The 21,819-nt window shown below is 41.0% G+C and overlaps 1 protein-coding gene across 2 annotated transcripts in view; it reads right to left on the minus strand.

The window, feature by feature from the left end:
* slc25a1-b (solute carrier family 25 (mitochondrial carrier; citrate transporter), member 1 b) overlaps positions 1-20,857 on the minus strand; it is a 29,404-nt gene extending 8,547 nt beyond the window's left edge. The window contains exon 1 of one of the 2 annotated variants that reach the window (XR_005963160.1): positions 6,073-12,091. Coding sequence is in view for 1 of the 2 variants with exons in the window: in NM_001098709.1 (NP_001092179.2) it covers positions 20,600-20,762 (163 nt within the window). In the remaining variant the exon portion in view is untranslated. 2 annotated transcript variants of the gene reach the window in all.
* Between the last annotated feature and the right edge of the window lie 962 nt (positions 20,858-21,819).

A 21,819-nucleotide genomic window follows, 5' to 3' on the forward strand; every position in this document is an offset into this window, starting at 1 on the left:
GCCACGTGTGCATTAGCGCAGGCGACTTTTCTTTATAGCCTATGGGAAAACACGCTGAGGCAGTTCGGGGAGATAGTCGCTCAGAAGACGAGGAGATTAGTCGCCAGGTGACAAAATCTCCCCGAATCTCGTGTGAACTAACCCTAACAGAGCATTTGTTTTTAGATGGGGTCCAGTATGTTAATCAGTTTCCTTGATGTTTATTGCCATGCTGCAGCTTTCAGGTCTGGTGTCTGCGGGCATTTATTATTTGTTAACTAAATAATTCCCCACCCGTTTGGTCTCACAGCTCTTGAGCACAGTGCTTACATTTAGATGATCCGTACGCAAGTGAGAAAGTGATGCAACATGAACAAAGCATTTTCATTTTGTAGTGTTACCTCCCATCTAACTGCCTTTTGTCTGCATGTTAATGTGCCTGGCCTTCATTTATAGAGCATGATAAGCATGAGTCAATGTGCCACCAGGAAGCTTCTCTCTGATTGGTGAGATGAGACACATCCCCCATTACTACTGAGTAATACCACAAGGACAAGATAGTGTGTGTGTGTGTTCTATTCACAAGCCAATGATTGGTTCATGCTCTCAGATGTCAGCAGGATACCAATCAAATCAAACCAGCCCAGCGAGTGCCTTCCCTCTCCCTAATCTTTCATCATCAATTACTTCTTTTCTGTCAATTCCGGTTTGTCAGGGAATTCTAGGGCCTGTTGTGCACCAAGCCAACAAGTCGGACAATCCAATTCCTAAAGCTTGAGGCAAAATCTAAAAGGATAGGTAAAATACTGCACTGAAACAGACTATTGGGGGAATACATGTATTTTCTTATTAACTAGCAGTTCCAGACTGGGATAAAAGCAGGAAATAGGATTTAACAGGGACGAATGTGCTTTTTAGGGGCACAGGATTGTTAGAACAGCTAAGTATGCAAAAAATTTAGCAGCCCTTAGTGAATGGGAGTATAATTATATTATCCCTCAGCCTCTCGCCTTGCAATGCGGCTAGCCATCAATCCCTACAGACTACCCACTCTCTGTAAGTGCTTTATGGGCCTGAGGCCCAGGCTAGGAACAAAGACTGTACATGTAAACACACTACATAGTAACATAGTAACATAGTAAGTAAGGTTGAAAAAAGACACATGTCCATCGAGTTCAACCTTTTTTTTTTTTTTTTTTTTTTTTTTATTAACTACCTATCTGCCAGTTGATCCAGAGGAAGGCAAAAAAACCCATCTGAAGCCTCTCCAATTTGCCTTAGAGGGGGAAAAATTCCTTCCTGACTCCAAAATGGCAATCGGACTAGTCCCTGGATCAACTTGGACTATGAGCTTTTTCCCATAACCCTGTATTCCCTTACTTGCTAAAAAGCCATCCAACCCCTTCTTAAAGCTATCTAATGTATCAGCCTGTACCACTGATTCAGGGAGAGAATTCCACATCTTCACAGCTCTCACTGTAAAAAACCCCTTCCGAATATTTAGGCGGAACCCCTTTTCTTCTAATCGGAATGGGTGACCTCGTGTCAGCTGGAAAGACCTACTGGTAAATAAAGCATTAGAGAGATTGTTATATGATCCCCTTATATATTTATACATAGTCATCATATCATCCCTTAAGCGCCTCTTCTCCAGCGTGAACATCCCCAATTTGGCCAGTCTTTCCTCATAGCTAAAAGAACAAGCACATGAAAAGACCACATTCCAGAAAGAACAGCCAGGCCAGAGAAAGTCCTGGGTGGGGGGAGTTCAACAGAGTAGGGGTATAAAGAGGCAAAAGGGAAAGCTGAAATAAAATCTGTGTTGATGGGAAAGAATGTAACAAACAACATAGACTCAAAAAAAAAATATCATGTGCATTCCCCTCTACAGAAATGATCAGTATCCTTTTTTGCAGTGTCATTCTGTTGTACAAATTATTCTACAATAAACCTTCTAGTGTTGCCAGAATCAGCTAGATTACACTGCTAGTATTGTATTTTGTTGATTATTTATTGCTTATCTTTTTTTTTCTTTTTTAACACTCAGGAATTCTTACTAGAGACATATAGAGACTAGCAACTAAAATGATGTTTACATGCCAAACCAGAAGGCTAAAGAATTGTGGCATTTTAGGGGGAACAGAGGTGTGTCAGGGCCAAAGGATTAGTTCAATATACATTGCTGGTAAATTTGCAATACCCGCCCCGGATGTGCAGGTGAAATATTGGCCAGATGGGAACACTAATGTCCACCCACTTGATGGACCAAATCAGCTGATCCAATGTTTGTCCCCAGGCAACAACTGACACATACTGCAGGCCTATGCACACATCAAAACAAAATGTAGTCATTGTTTGGCAGCGTTTTCTAATCTGCTTGATAGATATCCATCTGATTCTTGACAGTTGGGCAGGCCTTTATAGAGAGGCTCCATATTAAGTCAGTTTACCAAATACTGTTGTGCCAAATATGCACAAATATCCCAATTCCTATTTATTTAATAGGCAATTTCCCAACACTGTGCAATAGAGAAAAACAATCATGTTCTCTTGCATGCAGGCATAATATGTTGCAATGGTTTGCAGCACTCAATACATAGGGACTGCTGTGGCTCTTTTTGCCTTTAGTGCAAAGTCAATTGCTATTTGTATCCTACTCCAATCCACTGATGGAAAAGAGAATAAATCCACAGTGCCTATTTATAAGTCTTTGGGACAGAACCATCCATCTACTCTTCACCAGGTGAAAGGTAACTAGGGGAGAATGTAAGTAGTTTATGAGCAGCACACACACTGCCTATGTATGATCATATATCATTTTATGAATACCAAATATTTTAAATCCTGGCAAATGGTGGCACTGCCAACTATTATTGTGAATGAAGGGGAAAAATCCAAGATCATGAAGGGGTTATCACAGGTCTGAAGTACAACTGCATTGAGATTTGAGATCAATACTTACATACAGTATGTTCTACTAAAAGTTATTTAATGACCAGCCTGAAGGTAAAATTAGTGCCCAACCCTACAGGCTGGATTGCCACATGCATTGTGTTTTACATACAGCAATACAAATGTTAGTGAAGGGAAAAGTATTTATGAGATTTGTCGCTCCTGGCATCTACCTGTCACTGCACTCACAGGGCTGATTTTGGCGAGAAAACGAACACTTGAGCTTTTTATGGCAAATATCCACTCATGGTCACAGTGAAAGGCAGATGCTATTTATCTAAGCTAGTACTCATGCGGTGGTACAGGGCCATAGCTGCGTTTTCTCCATCAGAGAAAAGAGAGTATTTATTGGGGAAATTAACCCCTGTGTAGTTTTAACTGTTAGTACCAGTCCACATTTTCCCCTGCCTTCTCCCCAATAGCATCGCTCCCACTGCCCCAAGTAAAATCCCCCATACCGGCGCATGAACTGAAGTGATTGGCAACCAGAATCATGTGCACTGTCCAGGACCAACTAGAGTTGCACACGCTCCTGGTTGCCAAGTTGGGTGGGGACAGGGTGGATAACAGATAAAAAGCCATTGTGGTTAGTTGTCCTTTAACATAATCTTGGTATGATCCAGTTAATGGCCTTGGGAGTCACACACATGGCATTTCAATGCATTTGCTGCTTAAAGGAGATGGAAAGCTACTGAAGCAGTTTATTGCCAATGGATTAGCCAAAATAGTGCAAGCTATAACACTATATTTATTTTGCAGAATGCTTTACCATACCTGAGTAAACAGCTCTAGAATCTCTGTTTGTTTAGGATAGCAGCTGCCATATTCGCTTGGTGTGACATCACTTCCTGCCTGAGTCTCTCCCTGCTCACTCATAGCTCTGGGCTCAGATTACAGCAGGGAGGGGAGGAGGGAGGGAGAGAGGAGCAAACTGAGCATGCTCAAGGCCGTGCCCTGGAGGTATAAGCTGAAAACAGGAAGTCTGATACAGAAGCCCATGTGTACACAATAGAAGGAAAGAAATGTGGTGTTTCTTTTGACAGAGGACTCAAAGCAGGATTACTTTGAGAATTTACTGGTGTATTTATATAGACCTTTCTCATAAAGCTTACTTAGTTTTAGCCTTTCCTTCTCCTTTAAAGGTGTTATTCACCTTTAAATGAATTGGTAGTATGACAGAGCCATATTGTGAGACAATCTGTAGTTGGTTTTCATTTTTTTATTATTTGTTTTTTTGGAGTTATTTAGGCATCTTATTCAGCCACTGTCCAGTTTGACGTTTCATTGGTTTGGTTGCTAGGGTCCAAATTACCCTAGCAACCATGTATTGATTTGTATAAGAGACTGGAATATGAATAGGAGAGGGCCTGAATAGAAAGATGAGTAATAAAATGAAGCAATAACAATAAATGTGTAGCCTTACAGGGCATATGTTTTTTAGAAGGGCTCATGGACCCCTGTTTGAAAGCTGGAAAGAGTCAGAAAAAGGCAAAGTATAAAAAATAAATAATGAAGACCAATTGAAAAGTTGCTTAGAATTAGGCATTCTATAATATACTAAAAGTTAACTTGAAGGGGTTGTTCACCTTCCTAACACTTTTTTAAGTTGCATTGTTTGAGTTTATGTTTGTGTCGCTAGCGTTTCAGTCTGGCAGCTCAGTGATCCAGGAGCAGATTCTGAACTGTTACAATTTGCTACATTTAGTTGATACAATTAGTTAATACATTTCTCAGCAGTATCTGTGGAATATTAGCAACTATTGTATCAATTTAACAGCTATCCTTAAAGGGGAACTCCAAAAAGCTTTTTGAAAAGTAAACATAATTTGCAATATACATCAATTTAAAAATTATGCAGACTTTTCATGATTTTTAATGGTTTCTGACAGTTCCCTAAGCCTAGCCCCTGCTCTCCTGCTGATCTTTCTGACTACTTTGCTGAGCTGGCTGACTACTGTTACTTTGTATCAGCAGCCATCTGTCCTCAGCCTGCATCCTCCAAACCCCACAATTCCCTGCACACGTGATTTCAATAAAAAAAGGAACATCACAATGCAATGCATTGTGGGTTATGTAGTTGCATGCTGTCTGTAATCTGTGGAGAAGTTGTTACAATTTGTAACATCAGTGTTTAGTCCCTCCTTCCCTGCCTGGTTTTAAATGATGCAGAAAGAAATGGACTGTTAAACAGCTGGATTTCAGCCGGAGTTCCCCTTTAATGAAACTCAGGGATTCTGCTCAGTTGGCGACCCCCTCCCCCCGCTGCTTTAGAAGGTGAAAACTAAAACTTTACACTTAAAAAATTAAAAAATGGTCTCAAATCGTAAATAGAAAGTAATAGAGAAAAGCCTTTATTTCTGTTGATCTGTCTGAAACTAACTGAACTGAAAAAGTGTTTGAAGGTGAATCATCCTTTAAGACACCAACTCAGACAAGCTACCCTGTACCACAAGTGGATCTTTACATATCAGATTGATAAACCATAACATCCAATCAAAATATTGCTTTCATCATTCTTGCTACAATTAACTAGTGAGAAATAATTTCTCATTGGTTGTTATTGGTTACAACTTTTGGATACAGAAACACCGATACTGAATAGCCCAAATACAGAGTAAACATACCTAATATACAATGCTGTGGATATGTATCAAATTTACTAATAATAAATGTGTGCATTACAGATGATTCTGTCCAAACAGTTCCAACATAATATGTATAGCCAATTATTTATACTGTGCAGCATCTGGAATGAACTGTCAAAGTAATAGGAAAATTGTCAGACTCCAGGGACATGAAAGATTGGTACATGTCTCATGGAAGTGAAAATCCGTCTGATAATTTATGGCAGTCTTGTCTGGACAATATACCATTTTAGGCTTTCTGGACACAATGGATATGTTGACTGTGCTTAAAGTGCACAATATCCATGCTGGATATTATTATTGTTAAAGGAATATGGTCACCCCTGATAAAATATTCACATGCCAGCTTCGGACATTTGATTCGCTTTAGTGGTCTCGAAAAGTACTTGCTGTTAATTATCAATCTATCAAACTAAAGCATAGCAGAGTTGAATATTTTCCTATTAAAGGGGATGTAAACCCAAAAGTAAAAGCAAATACTGAAAATTTGTCTTACCTGAAATTTTCCTTTTCTTGAGTCCGTAAGGTAGCACACTTGAGATAGATCATATCCAATCCCCTGGTAGGACAGAAAATATATCACAACCAATTAAAACAGCCTATATTAACCCCCTCCTCACATCTCCCAGTAGTGTTAATTTTCAAGCTACCCCAAAGGAAACAAGCACACAATCATTTGATGCAATAACGTTTAATAGGGAGGGATAAATTGTGCTGCCTTACGGACTCAAGAAAAGGAAAATTTCAGGTAAGACAAATTTTCAGTTTTCTTATCGTCCTTCAGGCAGCACACTTGAGACTTAGCAAGCTATCGTGGGAGGGTTTCTATGGTTGAACAGCTGCTTCCAATATTCTGCTACCAAAGGCTGTATCTTGTGAGGCTGCAACGTCTAACCTGTAATGCTTGATAAAGGTATGAACATTGCTCCAGGAGGCTGCTCGACAAATTTCCTCGATATTGACAGATGATTTCTCTGCCCATGATGTAGAGACAGCTCTGGTAGAATGAGCCCTTAATTGTGAAGGAGGTTCTTTTCCTGCTTCCTTATAGGAAGATATTGTATTCTTTACCCATGAGGCAATGGTAGATTTAGCAGCCTTTTCTCCTTTTCTCTTACGAACAAATAACACAAACAGATGATCTGTGGATCTGAATTGCTTTGTCTTGTCTATGTACTCAGATAGACATCTGTGCACATCTAAAGTACACAATTTTTCCTGGGTAGAATTCTCCGGTTGTTGACAGAATGCAGGTAAAATTATTTGAGCATTTATATTTGAAATGGAAGGCACTTTTGGAGTGAAAAAAGGTAAAGTTTTCAATATTACTTTATCTTGGAAGAAAACAGTGTAAGGGGGGACTGCCGCCAAAGCTTGTAATTCACTAATCCTCCTTGCAGATGCAATTGCTATGAGAAAAGCAGTTTTCCAAGATAAGTGTTTTAGAGTAATAGTCTGTAAAGGTTCAAATGGAGCTTCAGCCAAACAGGATAAAACCAAGTTTAAATCCCATGGAGGAATCGTTGAGCGGATTCTTGGTCTAATTTTCGAGACTGCTTTCAAAAATCTCTTGATCAAAGGTTCTAGAGTCAAATTTTTTGATAGAAAATAAGACAGCGCGGATACTTGAACTTTTAAAGTATTTGGTTTTAACCCTTTTGAAAAACCATCTTGTAAAAATTGAAGAATTGCTGAAGTATAACAATTCTTAGGTGGGATTTTTTTCATAGAACACCACAAGGAAAAAACTCTCCAGACCCTTCTGTACACCTGAGTTGTGGATGGTTTTCAGGAAAGAATCAAAGTATCTATAACTTCAGCCGAAAGACCTTGATCTGTCAATAATTCCCTCTCAACCTCCATGCTGTTACATTCCATCTGGATGGATCCGGATGTTTTATCCGTGTCTGGAACAGAAGATCTTCCTTCGATGGAATCCTCCAATATTCCCCTTTGGAAAGGTACAACAGATCCGAAAACCAAACTCTCCTGGGCCAGAATGGAGCTATCAGGATTACCGATGCCTGGTCTTGTCTGACTTTCTGTAATACTCTCTGAATCATGGGTAACGGGGGAAATATGTATGCCAGGTCGAATGTCCATTGAATTGACATTGCATCCACAAACGTCGGGTTGTCCGACCTTTTCAATGAACAAAATAGAGGGAGTTTCCTGTTCTTTGCCGACGCCATCAGATCTATCTGAGGCCACCCCCATTTCTTCACTATCTGATGAAAAACCTGGTCGTTGAGTTCCCAATCCCCCTGACTCATGGATCTTCTGCTTAGAGAGTCTGCCAACACATTGTCTACACCTTTTATGTGTACTGCTTTGATGGAGAGAAGATTCCACTCTGCCCAGTTCATAATTCTCTGGCACTCCCTCATTAACAGTGGAATTCTGGTACCCCCCTGTCTGTTGAGGTATGAAACCACCACTCTGTTGTCCGAATGGACCAAAACATGTTGGTTCCTGAGTTGAATTTTGAATCTCATCAGTGCAAGTCTGACAGCCTTCAACTCTTTGAAATTGGATGAATGAGTTCTCTCCCACAGGGACCATTTCTCTTGTACAATTTTGTCTGCTACATGAGCTCCCCATCCCAAGGCAGATGCATCCGTTGTTAGTGAAATGAACGTTGGATTTCCGAACGACTTCCCCTTGGATAGCATCTTGGTGTTGCACCACCAACTCAGTTTCCTCTTCAAGTTGACCAAAACTTTGAATGTTTTGTCCAATGAAGATATCGACCAACACCAGTGTCAGTGTCCAACACCAGACCCAAGAATCTTGTTGAGGTGGTTGGTTGCAAATTTGATTTTTCTTCGTTTATAATCCAACCATGGTCTTTTAGAAATTTCAATGTCAGATCCCGATGAAGAATAAGATCTTCTCTGGAAGCTGCTTTTACAAGCCAATCGTCTAGATAAGGAACTAGGTATATGCCCTGTTTTCTGAGTGCTGCTGCCAACACTATCACCACTTTTGTGAAGACCCTCGGAGCTGAGGTGATCCCAAATGGAAGAACTTTGAATTGAAAGTGATATAGGTTTGATCCCTGATAAACTGCAATTCGAAGAAATCTTCTGCTGGATGGGTGGACAGGAATATGGAGATAAGCATCTTTTAGATCTATTGAGATCATGACATATTTTTCTTGAAGAATACTGATTGTTGACCGAATTGTCTCCATCCTGAATTTTTCTTTCTTCACATACTGATTGAGGTATTTTAAGTCTACCACAAGCCTGAATTTTCCTCCTGGTTTTGGAACCAGAAAAACGTGTGAGTAAATTCCTTCTCGAATTTCTGATGGTGGAACTGGCTCCAAGACTTTCATATCTATGAAATCCGATATGGCCTTTTCTAGGGCTTCTTGTTGTATAATGTCCCTTTTTTTGTGAGTTATACAAAACCTTTGTTTTGGTAGAGTATGGAAGGCTATATAGTAACCTTCTCTTACTATCGAAAGGACCCATGAATCCGATGTGGTGTTTTCCCAAACAGGAAGAAAATAAGCGATTCTCCCGCCCACTTCTTCTTGACTTCTGGCGTCAGAAATTTGAACCTTTGTTCTGGGTGTTATCTTTCTTTTGGAACGAGTCTTTTGACTCATTACGGGGTCTGAAAGGCTTATTTCTGAATCCACTGTCTCTTCGTCTGTCATTATATCTGAAAGATCTTTTGAAATAGGATGATCTGGGTGGAGACTTTTTTGATGAGGCACGAAAAAAATGTTTTCTCTGACTTTTGGGTCTATCCTGTGGCAGAATTTTCCCTTTTCCTGATTCCAAATTTTCCAGCAATTTATCCAAATGGCTGCCAAAAAGTCGACCAGGTTCAAAGGGCATGGCAATAAGGCTATTCTTTGAAGCTGTATCTGCAGCCCATGCTTTTAGCCATAAGGCCCTTCTTCCAGCAGTAGAGAGTGCCATGGTTCTTGCTCCCAGTTTCAACACATCAACAGCCACATCACACAAGAAATCCGATGCCATCTTAATGGGATACAGCATATCAATATCATCCCTTGATGTTCCTGCATCTATTTCCTCCTCAAGAGAATTAAGCCAAAATTTTCTTGAAAAGCCAAAACGATCTTGAAACCGAAATGGCTGCAATCGCAGGTTTACATGTGTTAGACCCAGTCACATAAGTTCTACGAAGGGAGCATTCAGCCCTTCGATCCATCTGATCTTTCATCCCTGACTCCTCGACCGGAATCTTAGTATTTTTTGATAATCTAGCCACTGGAACATCTACTTTTGGAGGATCTTCCCAAGTACCTATGTCCGCAGAATCAAACGGAAACATGAGCTTAAATCTCTTGGAAAAATCTGTTTTTTTCCCTGGGCCTTGCCATTCTTGCTCTAATAATTTCTTTATTGAGTCATGCACTGGAAACCCCACAGACTTTTTCTCCCCAAAAAAAGGAAGTTGTTGGCCAATTCCAGATGTGGAAGCAGTTGCATCTTTTTGACCAACGACTTTTTTAACCTCCTTTATCAACTTTGAGACTTTCTCTACAGGTAAAAGAAAAAGTTCATCTTTCCTATTTTTTGAAGTTGAAGATGAGGAAGAATCCATGTCATCTGAACTAATAGAAGGTAACTCAGTATCTGATGACTGTACATTTTCACTCATGGTCACCGGAGTCGTTGCAGATGAAGTTTTTATTTCTGTCAACGTGTCCGACAAAAATTTTTTAAACCAGGAGACAAAGTTGTGATCTATCACAGGTTGTTTTGGACAAGGATTTAAACATAGATCACATTTTGCATGCCTATAATCCTCAGGTAATGGCTGCTCACATTGAGCACACAGAGCATGTTTTGACTTTCTCCTTCTTTTCCCAGATCCAGTAGGAATAGACATCTGGAGGAAAAAGAAGGGAGATAATGTACTTTTAATGAAAAAAAGTCAAAATCCACATGTAAACCGGCTGAACAGGTTAGCATTATTGTACCTTATGCAGCCTCACACACGCTTGCAGCCTGACAGCACAGATCTGCAGGAACTACAACAGGAAGCAGCAGTGAGCACTGGTCTATCAGCAGGTATATGTACCTGATGAAAACGCTGCCAATTTCCTCCATAAATCCATAAATTCAATACTCACCAAACCGATTTGAACTTGGCGCCGCCGATGACGTCATCACCAAGCGCCGCTCACTAAACGCAATGCGCTTGCGAGAACACGCTGAAGCATGGCGAGGCAAATCCACCATCACAGCGCATCAACTCTATCCCCACTGGAGATACAGGGATCGCTTCTATTCCTCGCCAGGTATGCCTAAAGGGAACAGTCCCTCAGAATAACCCACCCTAAGGTGATTATTCACACGGCCTTCAGACAGCCACCTGTCTGGATCTTCAGACCTTAAGTCCCTTTACATCCTACACTGGAAAGGACAGAAAAAAACACTACTGGGAGATGTGAGGAGGGGGTTAATATAGGCTGTTTTAATTGGTTGTGATATATTTTCTGTCCTACCAGGGGATTGGATATGATCTATCTCAAGTGTGCTGCCTGAAGGACGATAAGAAAATAATTTTATGCAACTTTCTGGTACATATTTAACATGAATTTTCAATTATTTTAAAGATATATGTAATTTCAAGCATGATCTTTCTGGTCCATGCAATTCTCTTCTCTCACTGATGGTTCTGACTATTGAAACAATGTAGCTGAGATTAGCTCTACCCCAGCCAAGACTAAGTCCTACAGTGCCTTACATGCTTCTTAAGGGGCCAGCTTTTAGCTAAACTGATTTTAATAGCTACATATTTCCTTTGCAAATAAATGTAAAAACTAAAAATTCTTATTAAAAAACTATCCAATATACATTAATTATCTACTAAATATTTATTGGAAAGTTGTTTAAAATTACATTTAATTTTGGAAGGTAAAATCTTATTTTTACATTTACATGCCCTTTAAGGTGATATGGACACTACAAAACTGCTTTATAATATCAAAAGAAATTATGAAAGATCATTGTGAAAAAATGATTCATGTACATTAAAAGTTACCAATTGGTCATGCTGGTTATTTCTCATTGATAAATCTGCTTCTGTAATTAAAGGTGGCCATACACCTTAGGATAAAGACACACAGATCTACTAGTAGCAGCTACCTGGCATGGCTACAAAATAGACCAGCGGCTCGTGAGCAACATGTTGCTCACCCACCCATTGGACATTGCTCCGAGTATCCTCAAAGCAGGTGCCTATTTTTGAATTTCTGTTTTGCATAAAAACCAGATGTATTGCTAAACAAAGCCTCTTGTAAGCTGACTGTCCACATAGGGGCTACCAAATGTCCAATTTTCATCCTTGTGTTGCTCCTGGGTATAAAAGGTTGGGGACCCCTGAAATAGACAATACTGATAACTAACTTTACTAAGCCACTACTTAAAGCAACAGTAACATCAAAAAATGATTTTTTTTAAAAGTAATACAAATATGTTGCAGTATTGTGCTGCACTGGAAAAAATGGTGTGATTGCTTCAGAAACATTGCTATTGTTTGTTTATATAAATAAGCTGCTGTGTAGTAATGGGGGCAGCCAAGCAAAGGAGAAAATGTTCAGGTTACACAGCAGATAGCAGATAAGCTCTGTAAAACATAATGGTGTTATCCACTATTTAGCCTGCGCCATATAGCCTTTTTTCAATTTCTGCCATTGCTACACAGCAGCTTGTTTATATGAACTATAGTAGGGTTTGTGAAGCAAATTATTTATTGGTGTTACTGTTCCTTTAAGTTTTACAGAGGTAACTTTCAGTATTGTCTATGTGGAGCTACTAGTAGCAGCTACTTTTTGTGGCTACAAAATACCCTGCCATAGACAATGCTGAGAGTTGTCTCTGCTAAAACACACATAGTGTCTTAGTAAAGACAGTCAGGGCCGGAACTAGGGGTAGGCAGAAGAGGCACGTGCCTAGGGCTCAAAGTTGGAGGGTCACCAGGCATGATACCTCTTCTGGCGGATTCCTCCTAGTTCGGACCCAGCCGATCACAATCCTCCATGCGTGCACGTACGCATCTCGGCGTGTGTGCTGGTCCGTGCATGCGCACATGATTGTTTGTGCACACACATGTAGAGGGTGACAACATAGTCGGCTGGGTTGCCTAGGGCGCCCAGACAACTCGGCCCGGCACTAAAGACAGTTATCCCTATTGTCTATTTTGTAGCCATAATAAATAGCTGTTACTAGTAGCTCTGTGTGTCTTCCCCCTTAAGATCCACTCATCTGGCAAAGTTGCCAAACAACCAGACCCTTGCCTGATATAATAGGTGTCAAATGCAGACCATCAACAAGCAGATGCAGCCCATGTCCCAACAGGAATTTTAAACTATCTGATAGATAAGAGGCTAAAAATTGGATGCTGGATAGGCTGTCTGCTAGGGCCTATACACATGTGGATAATCTGCGGACTCAGTCTGAAGGGGCTAAATCAGCAACTTAAGTTGGTCATACATGGGCAGACTTGGTACTTACGGTTGAGAGCACACTAGTGTCCCCTTCTCCTAATGAATATTAATGAGGCAAAGAGAAGTGCTGTATTTGAAAGAACAGATTCTACTTGTGTGCAGATACACAGAGCCTAGCACAGTAGAGCAAAATTGCTTGCTTTTGCAATTTTTAGGCTGATCATCTTGCTTGGCTCTGTGTAGCTGCACATAAGCAGAAACTGTTCTTTCAAATGACATTAATATTTATTAGGAGTAAAAGTTGACAAGACTATTGCTTTAAAGCATCAAATGGTAACAGACAAGGCTATTGCTCTCTGCATGCCTTTCAGATAAGAAACAGTATTATTAATATACAAAGTAGATGGTTGGGGCAGCTTCTGAGAAAAACTGTATTCCCCAGGTAAAAAGAAATATTTAAATCCTAAAACAATTATTTGATTTAATGGTCTCTAGGCAAAGCATAGGTAGTGAATGTACTGTATATATCTTATATGTGAATATGACAACATAAGGGGTTATTTACTGATGGCAGACATCGTTTGGCGACATCGAATTACGATGCGCCAAGGGGCTCCGACGGGTCGGTTGAAAATCAAACCTTCCCGATCGATATCGTGGCCAGATATCGATCGGGAAGACCCGTCGGAAGCCCCCATACACGGGCAGATAAGCTGTCAAATCGGTCCAAATGACCGATATCGGCAGCTTTATCTGCCCGTGTATGGCCACCTTAAAGGGATACTGTCATGGGACAAAAATTATTTTCAAAATAAATCAGTTAATAGTGCTGCTCCAGCAGAATTCTGCACTGAAATCAATTTCTCGAAAGAGCAAACAGATTTTTTTATATTCAATTTTGAAATCTGACATGGGGCTAGACATTTTGTCAATTTCCCAGCTGCCCCATGTCATGTGACTTGTGCCTGCACTTTAGGAGAGAAATGCTTTCTGGCAGGCTGCTGCTTTTCCTTCTCAATGTAACTAAATGTGTCTCAGTGGGACATGGCTTTTTACCATTGAGTGCTGTTCTTAGATCTACCAGGCAGCTGTTATCTTGTGTTAGGGAGCTGTTATCTGGTTACCTTCCCATTGTTCTTTTGTTTGGCTGCTGGGGGGGAAAAGGGAGGGGTTGATATCAATCCAACTTGCAGTACAGCAGTAAAGAGTGATTTAAGTTTATCAAAGCACAAGTCACATGACTTGGGGCAGCTGGGAAATTGACAAAAATGTCTAGCCCCATGTCAGATTTCAAAATTGAATATAAAAAAACCAGTTTGCTCTTTTCAGAAATGGATTTTAGTGCAGAATTCTGCTGGAGCAGCACTATTAACTGATTCATTTTGAAATTTTTTTTTTTCCCATGACAGTATCCCTTTAAGGAGCAAGCAACAAGTGCATGCCGCCAGGTTTTTCTTTTCTTGCATCCTGCCCTGCCATCACGCATCTGGCCACAGGTTCTTGTACTCCACAATTCAGTGCGCTGAACTTTGTTTCCCACATGAATACAGCACTTCCTGATTTAGCATCAATGTATTCATGTGGAGAGTGGCATGTAGAATCCATCTGTTTTTAATCTCTGCACTCCTGGCTCTGACTCCCGAAACAATGTTGCAAGACAAATGATGAAAGATGATTACCGTAATAGAACTGACTTTAGTTACATTGTTTTAGGGCAATAGCAAACAGTGTTATTTGTCATGGCTACAAAATGCCAGAAATTACCGTCATAGACAATACTGAAATTGTCTCTGCTAAACACTCAGAAATTCAATTACTCTATTTAGGAGACTTAGCAGAGACAAATTTCTGTATTGCATATCGCAGGGTATTTTCTAGCATTCTGTCGCCACGACAAACAGCTCTGTGTGTTATTGTCAAAGTGTTAGACCCAGAGAACAGAAAGGGAGAAACACTGCTTTTAATGGAAATTTAAATTTGACGCAGAGAACAGAAAGGGAGAAACACTGCTTTTAACGGAAATTTAAATTTTTCATAACAGTAAAACCATTTGCAATTTTTTTTTATGTATATCAAAAAGATAATTAGAATTACATTTTCTTTCATTGTGCAAAAAAAAAGGAGTGGGTGGTTTTGAGTGAAGTTTCCCTTTAAATACAAGAAAAATATATTGACTGTGGCTCCCCCCCTATATACTTTCTTCCATAGACTCTCTCACCTATCTCACTTCCAAGCACTGTAATGTGATTAGTGAGCCTTCCCCCACTTATGCCATGTGCTCGTTGACCCTATACCAGTTGTTTGTGTTCCTTTTAATTTTTTGCTTACATTTCATTTTGAGAACAAAGTTGAAAGTGCCACTAACAAAATAAAGACAAACAGCAACTGAGCTAAATGCTTACTGTACACTTGTAGAAAGGAGAGGAGGAGAAGTGCATTTATAGATCTTTGGAACTACCTATAACAGGGGTAGGCAACCCGTGGCTCCGGAGCCTCATTTGGCTCTTCATCCTGCTTGCTGTGGCTCAGTCTTACGGCTTTGCCTGTCACATAGTGTATAGAGCCCTCGCACCTGCTTTACGGCTTCTTGAGTGTGTGACCGTGGCAAGCTAACCGTTAGCTTACCGCTGTCGCACACTCAAGATGCCGCCAGCAGGTGCGAGGCCTGTATAGACATGCCAGGCAAGAACGTGCCGCAGCAAGATGATTCATTATGGTCCTTACTGCGGTCGCACACCACAACCAGAGTTCAGCTGCAACAGGTGCAAGAGCTATAGACGAGGATGTGACGCATATTTTAATGACGCTTATAGCCCTTGCCTTTAAACTGATGTGAACATTAGTATTAATTAATAGGGCTATTCAGTGTTTAATTTATTTCAAATAAGCCTACACATGCACACTGTATATTTGTTTGTTGTATTCTGTTGTTGTAACAGTGGAAGAGGGGGCAAAATGGCTCTTTTGATAGTAAAGGTTGCTGACCTCTGACCTATAATAAGAAAAAGAAAGGCAAACTAACCTGATAAGCAATAGATAGATTTGCAGAGAATAGTACAAAGGTCATTTGTCCACAATCTTGACTTTTTATTTATTTATTTAACTCTCCACAATCCAACAGCTAGGACACACTAGGCATTACATCACTACAAGGAGTAGTAATCATAAATCACTTGCTAGGATTGCTTCCTGTAGCCAATAAAAAGCACTAAGTATACCCTACACCTTCAGTTATCTGAAAACATAGCAGACATTAATGGGGTTATTTCAAAGTCTCCTGCTAATTAATTGAATAATGGGGGTTGCAGCTTCCTGATGGCAAATAAGACTTGTCGAGACCCTAAAGCTGGCCATAGACGCAAAGATCTGATCGTATGAATCGAGGATTCGTACGATATTACGACCGTGTGTGTGGAGAGTCCCGACATTTTTCGTCCGGCGGAGATCGGTCGTTTGGTTGATCGGGCAGGTTAGAAAATTTCTGTCGGCTGCCGATAATATCTCTGCGTGTATTGCCGATCGTACGATTTTCAGTGGGAGACTGTCACTAGCTTTGGTTGGACATAGATATCGTACGATTGCTGTCAGGGGCAGAACATTGCTGATCTGTTCTTTAACTAATCTGAATGGTAAGACTTTAATCTGAATGGTTAGTGACGGGTCGGGAGATGGGAAAGTCTGATCGTACGATGATTCGTACGATCGGATCTTTGCATCTATGGCCAGCTTAAGATGTCATTAGATGAGCCCTTATTTGATGTGACTAAAGGTCCCCATGGACGCAAAGATTTTTCTTGCCGAACAACCGATTTTGAAATTATCGTTTGGTTAGTGGGATTCGAACGATCATACATCTTACGATTTTTCGGCCGACATCTGTCAGAAAATTGATCGGCCAGGTTAAAAAAATCTTTACCGGCCCCAGTGCAATCTATCTTTGTTTGCAGGGACAAGCAGGCAGCTACTCTTTTGTTTTCCTGGCAAATGGTCTTTTTAGTTGATGGACAATTCGTACGATCGTTTCAAGATAATCGTGGTCTCACAATGACAATCGGATCTTTTAAAAATCTTTACATCTATGGCCAGCTTTACTTGCCCTAGACAACTCAAGATATGCTAGCCAAAAGCTGCCTTGCTAACTATATCGAACAAGTGTGCTCCATTTTAATACGCAAATTACTGTCTGGATTTAGTAAGTCTTTGGCCAAGTCTTTTGTGTATTCTATGTGAATTGTTATCCTTATATTGGTCATGCAGAGTAACTAAATTGCAAAGCAGATCAAGCAGGTAAGTAATGCATGAATACAATCTTATCAATATTATTTAGCCTGATTATCTTCAAATAATGTCTCCGGTTTTTGCTGAACTATAAATCCCAGCAAAAACTGGAGACACAATTTGAATATAATCAGGCTAAATAAATCTAGGAGCACTTGCCATACAATCCACTCCCCCTAATAATATATGTGCATGTAGAGCAAGGCCGGGTCAAGGTTACCTTATAGTGAGATCTCTGAATTCCCAAGGAGCGTGTCACATACAGATGCAAGATGAAAAAGTCTTGCAGCACTGAGCATTACTACTCTCATATAAATATATGGGAGGGATATTAAATTACCTTTAAAATATGAGGTGCCACAACCAAGACTATGCCGACATATGGATTTGATTTTGTGTGCTGCTCTGGATGGTTATTGAAGATACTGTATATGTGTTATTAGAATCAACTATATAAATCATCTGATGTGTCCATGTATTTCCTCCTAGCTGTGCTTCAAAGACAGTAGAAAGACCGTGTCACAGGCAAAGGACTGATGAATTTATTCTGATACGCCAGTCATACTGTGAGTAATGAATGGGAGGAGGGGAAGGAATGGCTGATGAATGCCTCTCCAAGGTTTGGTTGCTAAAGTGTCAGAAAAAACAGGACAGACAATCTGTTTCTGAACTTTAGTTATGTACTACTTGCCACTCGGGGGTTTAACAACAGAGACAGCAGAGCCAGACATTGCTGGGAGGCCTGGTGGGGGTTCTCACTAATGTGCTAGTTAACATACAGACCTTTTATTCAGTAATTATTGGGTTTTCTAGATTAAAGGAGAATGAAAGCTCAATTGATAGGGGCACCCTCAAGGATTGTAATGACTTACCTGGTACCTCCGACCAGTGCCCCTGTTAGCAGAAAACTCCAATGGCCCGGGGCACTAGTGAATGAGCAAAACTCTTCCTTCCTTCTTTCTTTGCATAGGCATGCGTGCACAAACACAGTAAAGTTAAGAGACTGGCTTTAATTTAAAAAAGTTGTCTTTTTCGCTGTACTGTGCAGAAGTCAGCCACTGGATTCTAAAGAAATAAGAAGGTGGAAGAGGATTGCTCACTTGCTAATGCCCTTGGCTGGTGCAGTTTTCTGCTTACAGGAGCACCAGCCAGGGATATCAGATAAGCCATTACAATCCTTGGGGGGTGCCTTAACAGTTGGCAGCCCCTATGTATTGGAACATTCATTTTCCTTTAAGGCTTATAAAAAATATTTAAAACTCAATAGGATTATTCTGCCACCAATATGGATTCATGTAACTTCAAGATACAGATTTATTATTACAGAGATAAGTAAAAGCAATAAATACAATTTTGAATTTATTTGCTTAAAATGGATTCTACAGGAGTCTATTGACTCGTAATAAGGAGCTTCTGGACAACAGGTTTGTAGATAAAGAATCCCATATTTGTGCTTATCGTGATTTGGGGAATTAAAAAGAGATTTTTTTCTGATTGACCTACTAACTTCAACTGATACCACTGCTGTGGATGTTCTTAGTTCCACACCTAACGCAAAAACAATGTACAGGGCTATTGTGCCACAGCTTGAAGGAACCAAACAGTCCATAATCGATTCATCTATATTATAAAGAATGTCAGCACAAATGTGTAGTCATATCTTCTAAGCAGGCTGCTATATTGGCAGATGTATCTTTTTGTTATGTGCCTTGATCTAACATAATGCCCAAGATACAGATATGTTTTTCTAATCAAACTGAAAACTATGGGGGCACTGAATTAGGAGACACTTTTCATCTCATTGAAGCTGGCCCATTTCATGTTATTTGAATGATTGTTGTAAAGAGGAAACCTCATCCACAGACACACTCGCCCACAGACATACGAGTTTATGCAAAAAGAATTAGATCCACTATTAAAATGGCTTGATTTGCTGGAATTGTACCAGGCGTATTACTATGTCAGTATAAATTCAGTGTTTTAAAAAAAGAATAACGATACCCCGTATTTCCACAGCTTTTAAACAGATGACCAATAAATTGTGTGATATAATTAGGAAATTTTTACAAAATTCCATTAGCCAGTAAAAATTTATTGTTTTCTCTCTTCTCCTTGTTTCTAAGAGTGCTTGGATTTGTGGTTTTGCATCCACAGACATGCTCACCCACAGACACGCTCACCCACAGACACGCTCACCCACAGACACACTCACCCACAGACACGCTCACCCACACCCACAGACACGCTCAGACACATACTGAACATTCTCATCCACAGAAACTGTAGCTGCAGTGTATACATTAAATAGACTAATCATGGAAGAATTCTAGTTCAGCTATCACAGCTACCACAAGCAAAAAGTTATCATGGGAATATCCTACCCAGGAAGAAAAGCCATATACATTACAGCAAGGGTGCCCAAAAGGAAGATTGGGATCAACCAGTAGATCAGTGATGTCACCAATCAGCTTGTCTAACTTAGCCTCCTGTTTCATTCTTTTCATTCAGATATTTATTAGGTTACGGTTACATAAGAAATAGTTGTTAAATATAACAATATACATTTTCTAATAAATCAATAGTTAAGTTATATTTTTCATTGAACAGAATGCTAATAATGCTTTTATAGATGTAGATCATAATAGGACAACATTATTAAATGTAGACCTTGCATTAGTAAAGTATGGGCACTCCTGCATTACAGTAGTGTTTTGTAATTCTATGATGGATGAGTAATATTACATTAGCAGGCAGCACACTGACAGCAGGATGAAGTCATGCACATAGTCTAAGTGACTGTATTGATAGATGTGTGCAGTGTTTCTATGATGTTAAACACACAGGAGAAAAAGTCCAGGCTGCTGGAAGAGAACAGCCCTGTGCAGATGTGTTAACCCTTTACAAGGATAACCATGACACGGTTCCTATTCACCTTCCAGCAGACCTGGGGGACATTATTTGAATGAAGGAGTGAAAGGGGAGGGCAGCCTAGCTAAAGCACAGTGGGGGTACAAAGGATAAGTCTGAGGCAAGTGAAAGAGCAGTACGTGACTTTTGGAGCAAATCAATGTGTTGCTTTGGGACTGTCCCCCCTAAGCGCAGCATCTCTGCAACACACACTGTTCTGTGCTCCTGCAGAACGTACCATTATTCCAGAGTTGGGGGGGGGTTACACACACCTGTGGCACGGCTACTAGTAGCCAGTCATGCCATTTCTGCTGCCAGGGACACACAAACAAAGAACTAATGTACGGTTGGATGCCTCACACACACATATAGTGGCAGAAAGTGCTGCCTCACTGTCACTCACCTGCCAGGATGGCTTTCCCCGGGTGAGTAAGTTTGGAACCTCCTGCAGGAGCGGCGGCAGCCAGAGATCGCGCCCCGACTGGCACTGCCACAGGGGATCCCATGAGGGCAAAGAGAGGTGATCGTGCCTGCGGGAGGCAAGGGGAGTCTGACTTGGAGCCCATGATTACTGACAGGGTGGAAGCTGGAGAGCCGCTGCCCGGACACAGTGACGTGGAACTGCTGCCTCTCTGGGACGTGGAGACCGGGAGCAGCTCGGGTTCCCCTGGTTCCGGCAGCCACTGTGTCCGGGATCCTTGTAGAGGGGGCAGAGCTAATTCTATTTCCCAGCCTGAGCCCCGCCCAGTCCGGGGATAACCCGAGTCCGTGCCGCCTTGATGGGAGGGGCCACAAGAGACAAATAACACGAGCTGGAATGAAGAGCAGACAACCTCTGCTTCTTATTGTATTTCAGCTTCAGCTCGTAAAGGAGCACGGGAAATGTAGTTCATGGTAGAACAGAGGCGCTTGTCGCATGTGCTGGAGGAATAGGCACAGGACCGAGTCAGCACCGCGGTGTATAAGTGTAGTGTGTGTGTGAGACAGCGCTCTATAGCAATCATTCCTTCAAGCCCATTCACTCAAATCTCTATAATAATACACCAGCACACACCTTGTTTGTGAATCTATCGAACAATTGTCTGTACTGAAACAAAAAAATGGCACGGGGAATTAGTAACCCATTATGACACTACTGCGCCTTTGCCCTCACATCTCTGTGGCGGCAGCAATAGCAGCGGACTCACGCCTGACACGCCTCTCAATTAAATGGGCGGGGCCAGCAGCCGCCAGTCTATCGGCAGATATGAGGAGAGCCTATTGGAGGTTCCAGCTGACCAACCCGCTCACCAAGTGTCTGCTTTTAAACCCGCTGCCACATACGCACACACAGGAGGGAGCTCCGGCTCTAGATAGAATTGTGTAGTCCGAGTCAGACATATTTGCTTTTTAAGAATGATTGCGGCCAAGGGAAGGCGAATCCTCCAGATAACGATGTCACAGTGCTCGGGTTTGAGAGTAAACACGCGGGGCGGGGGCAGTTTAAGGGCAGAGGGGATTGACACTGGTTTCGCTTTTTCCAGAGGTGATTGGACGATGTAGCCGATAAATAATGTCTACGGAACGATTCATTCCCTTAGTGTGTATATTGGAGACTTCGTATTCGTGCTCCCCAGCTGTTTG

Source organism: Xenopus laevis, chromosome 1S (genome assembly GCF_017654675.1).
Source record: "Xenopus laevis strain J_2021 chromosome 1S, Xenopus_laevis_v10.1, whole genome shotgun sequence".
In the NCBI taxonomy this organism is placed as follows: domain Eukaryota; kingdom Metazoa; phylum Chordata; class Amphibia; order Anura; family Pipidae; genus Xenopus; species Xenopus laevis.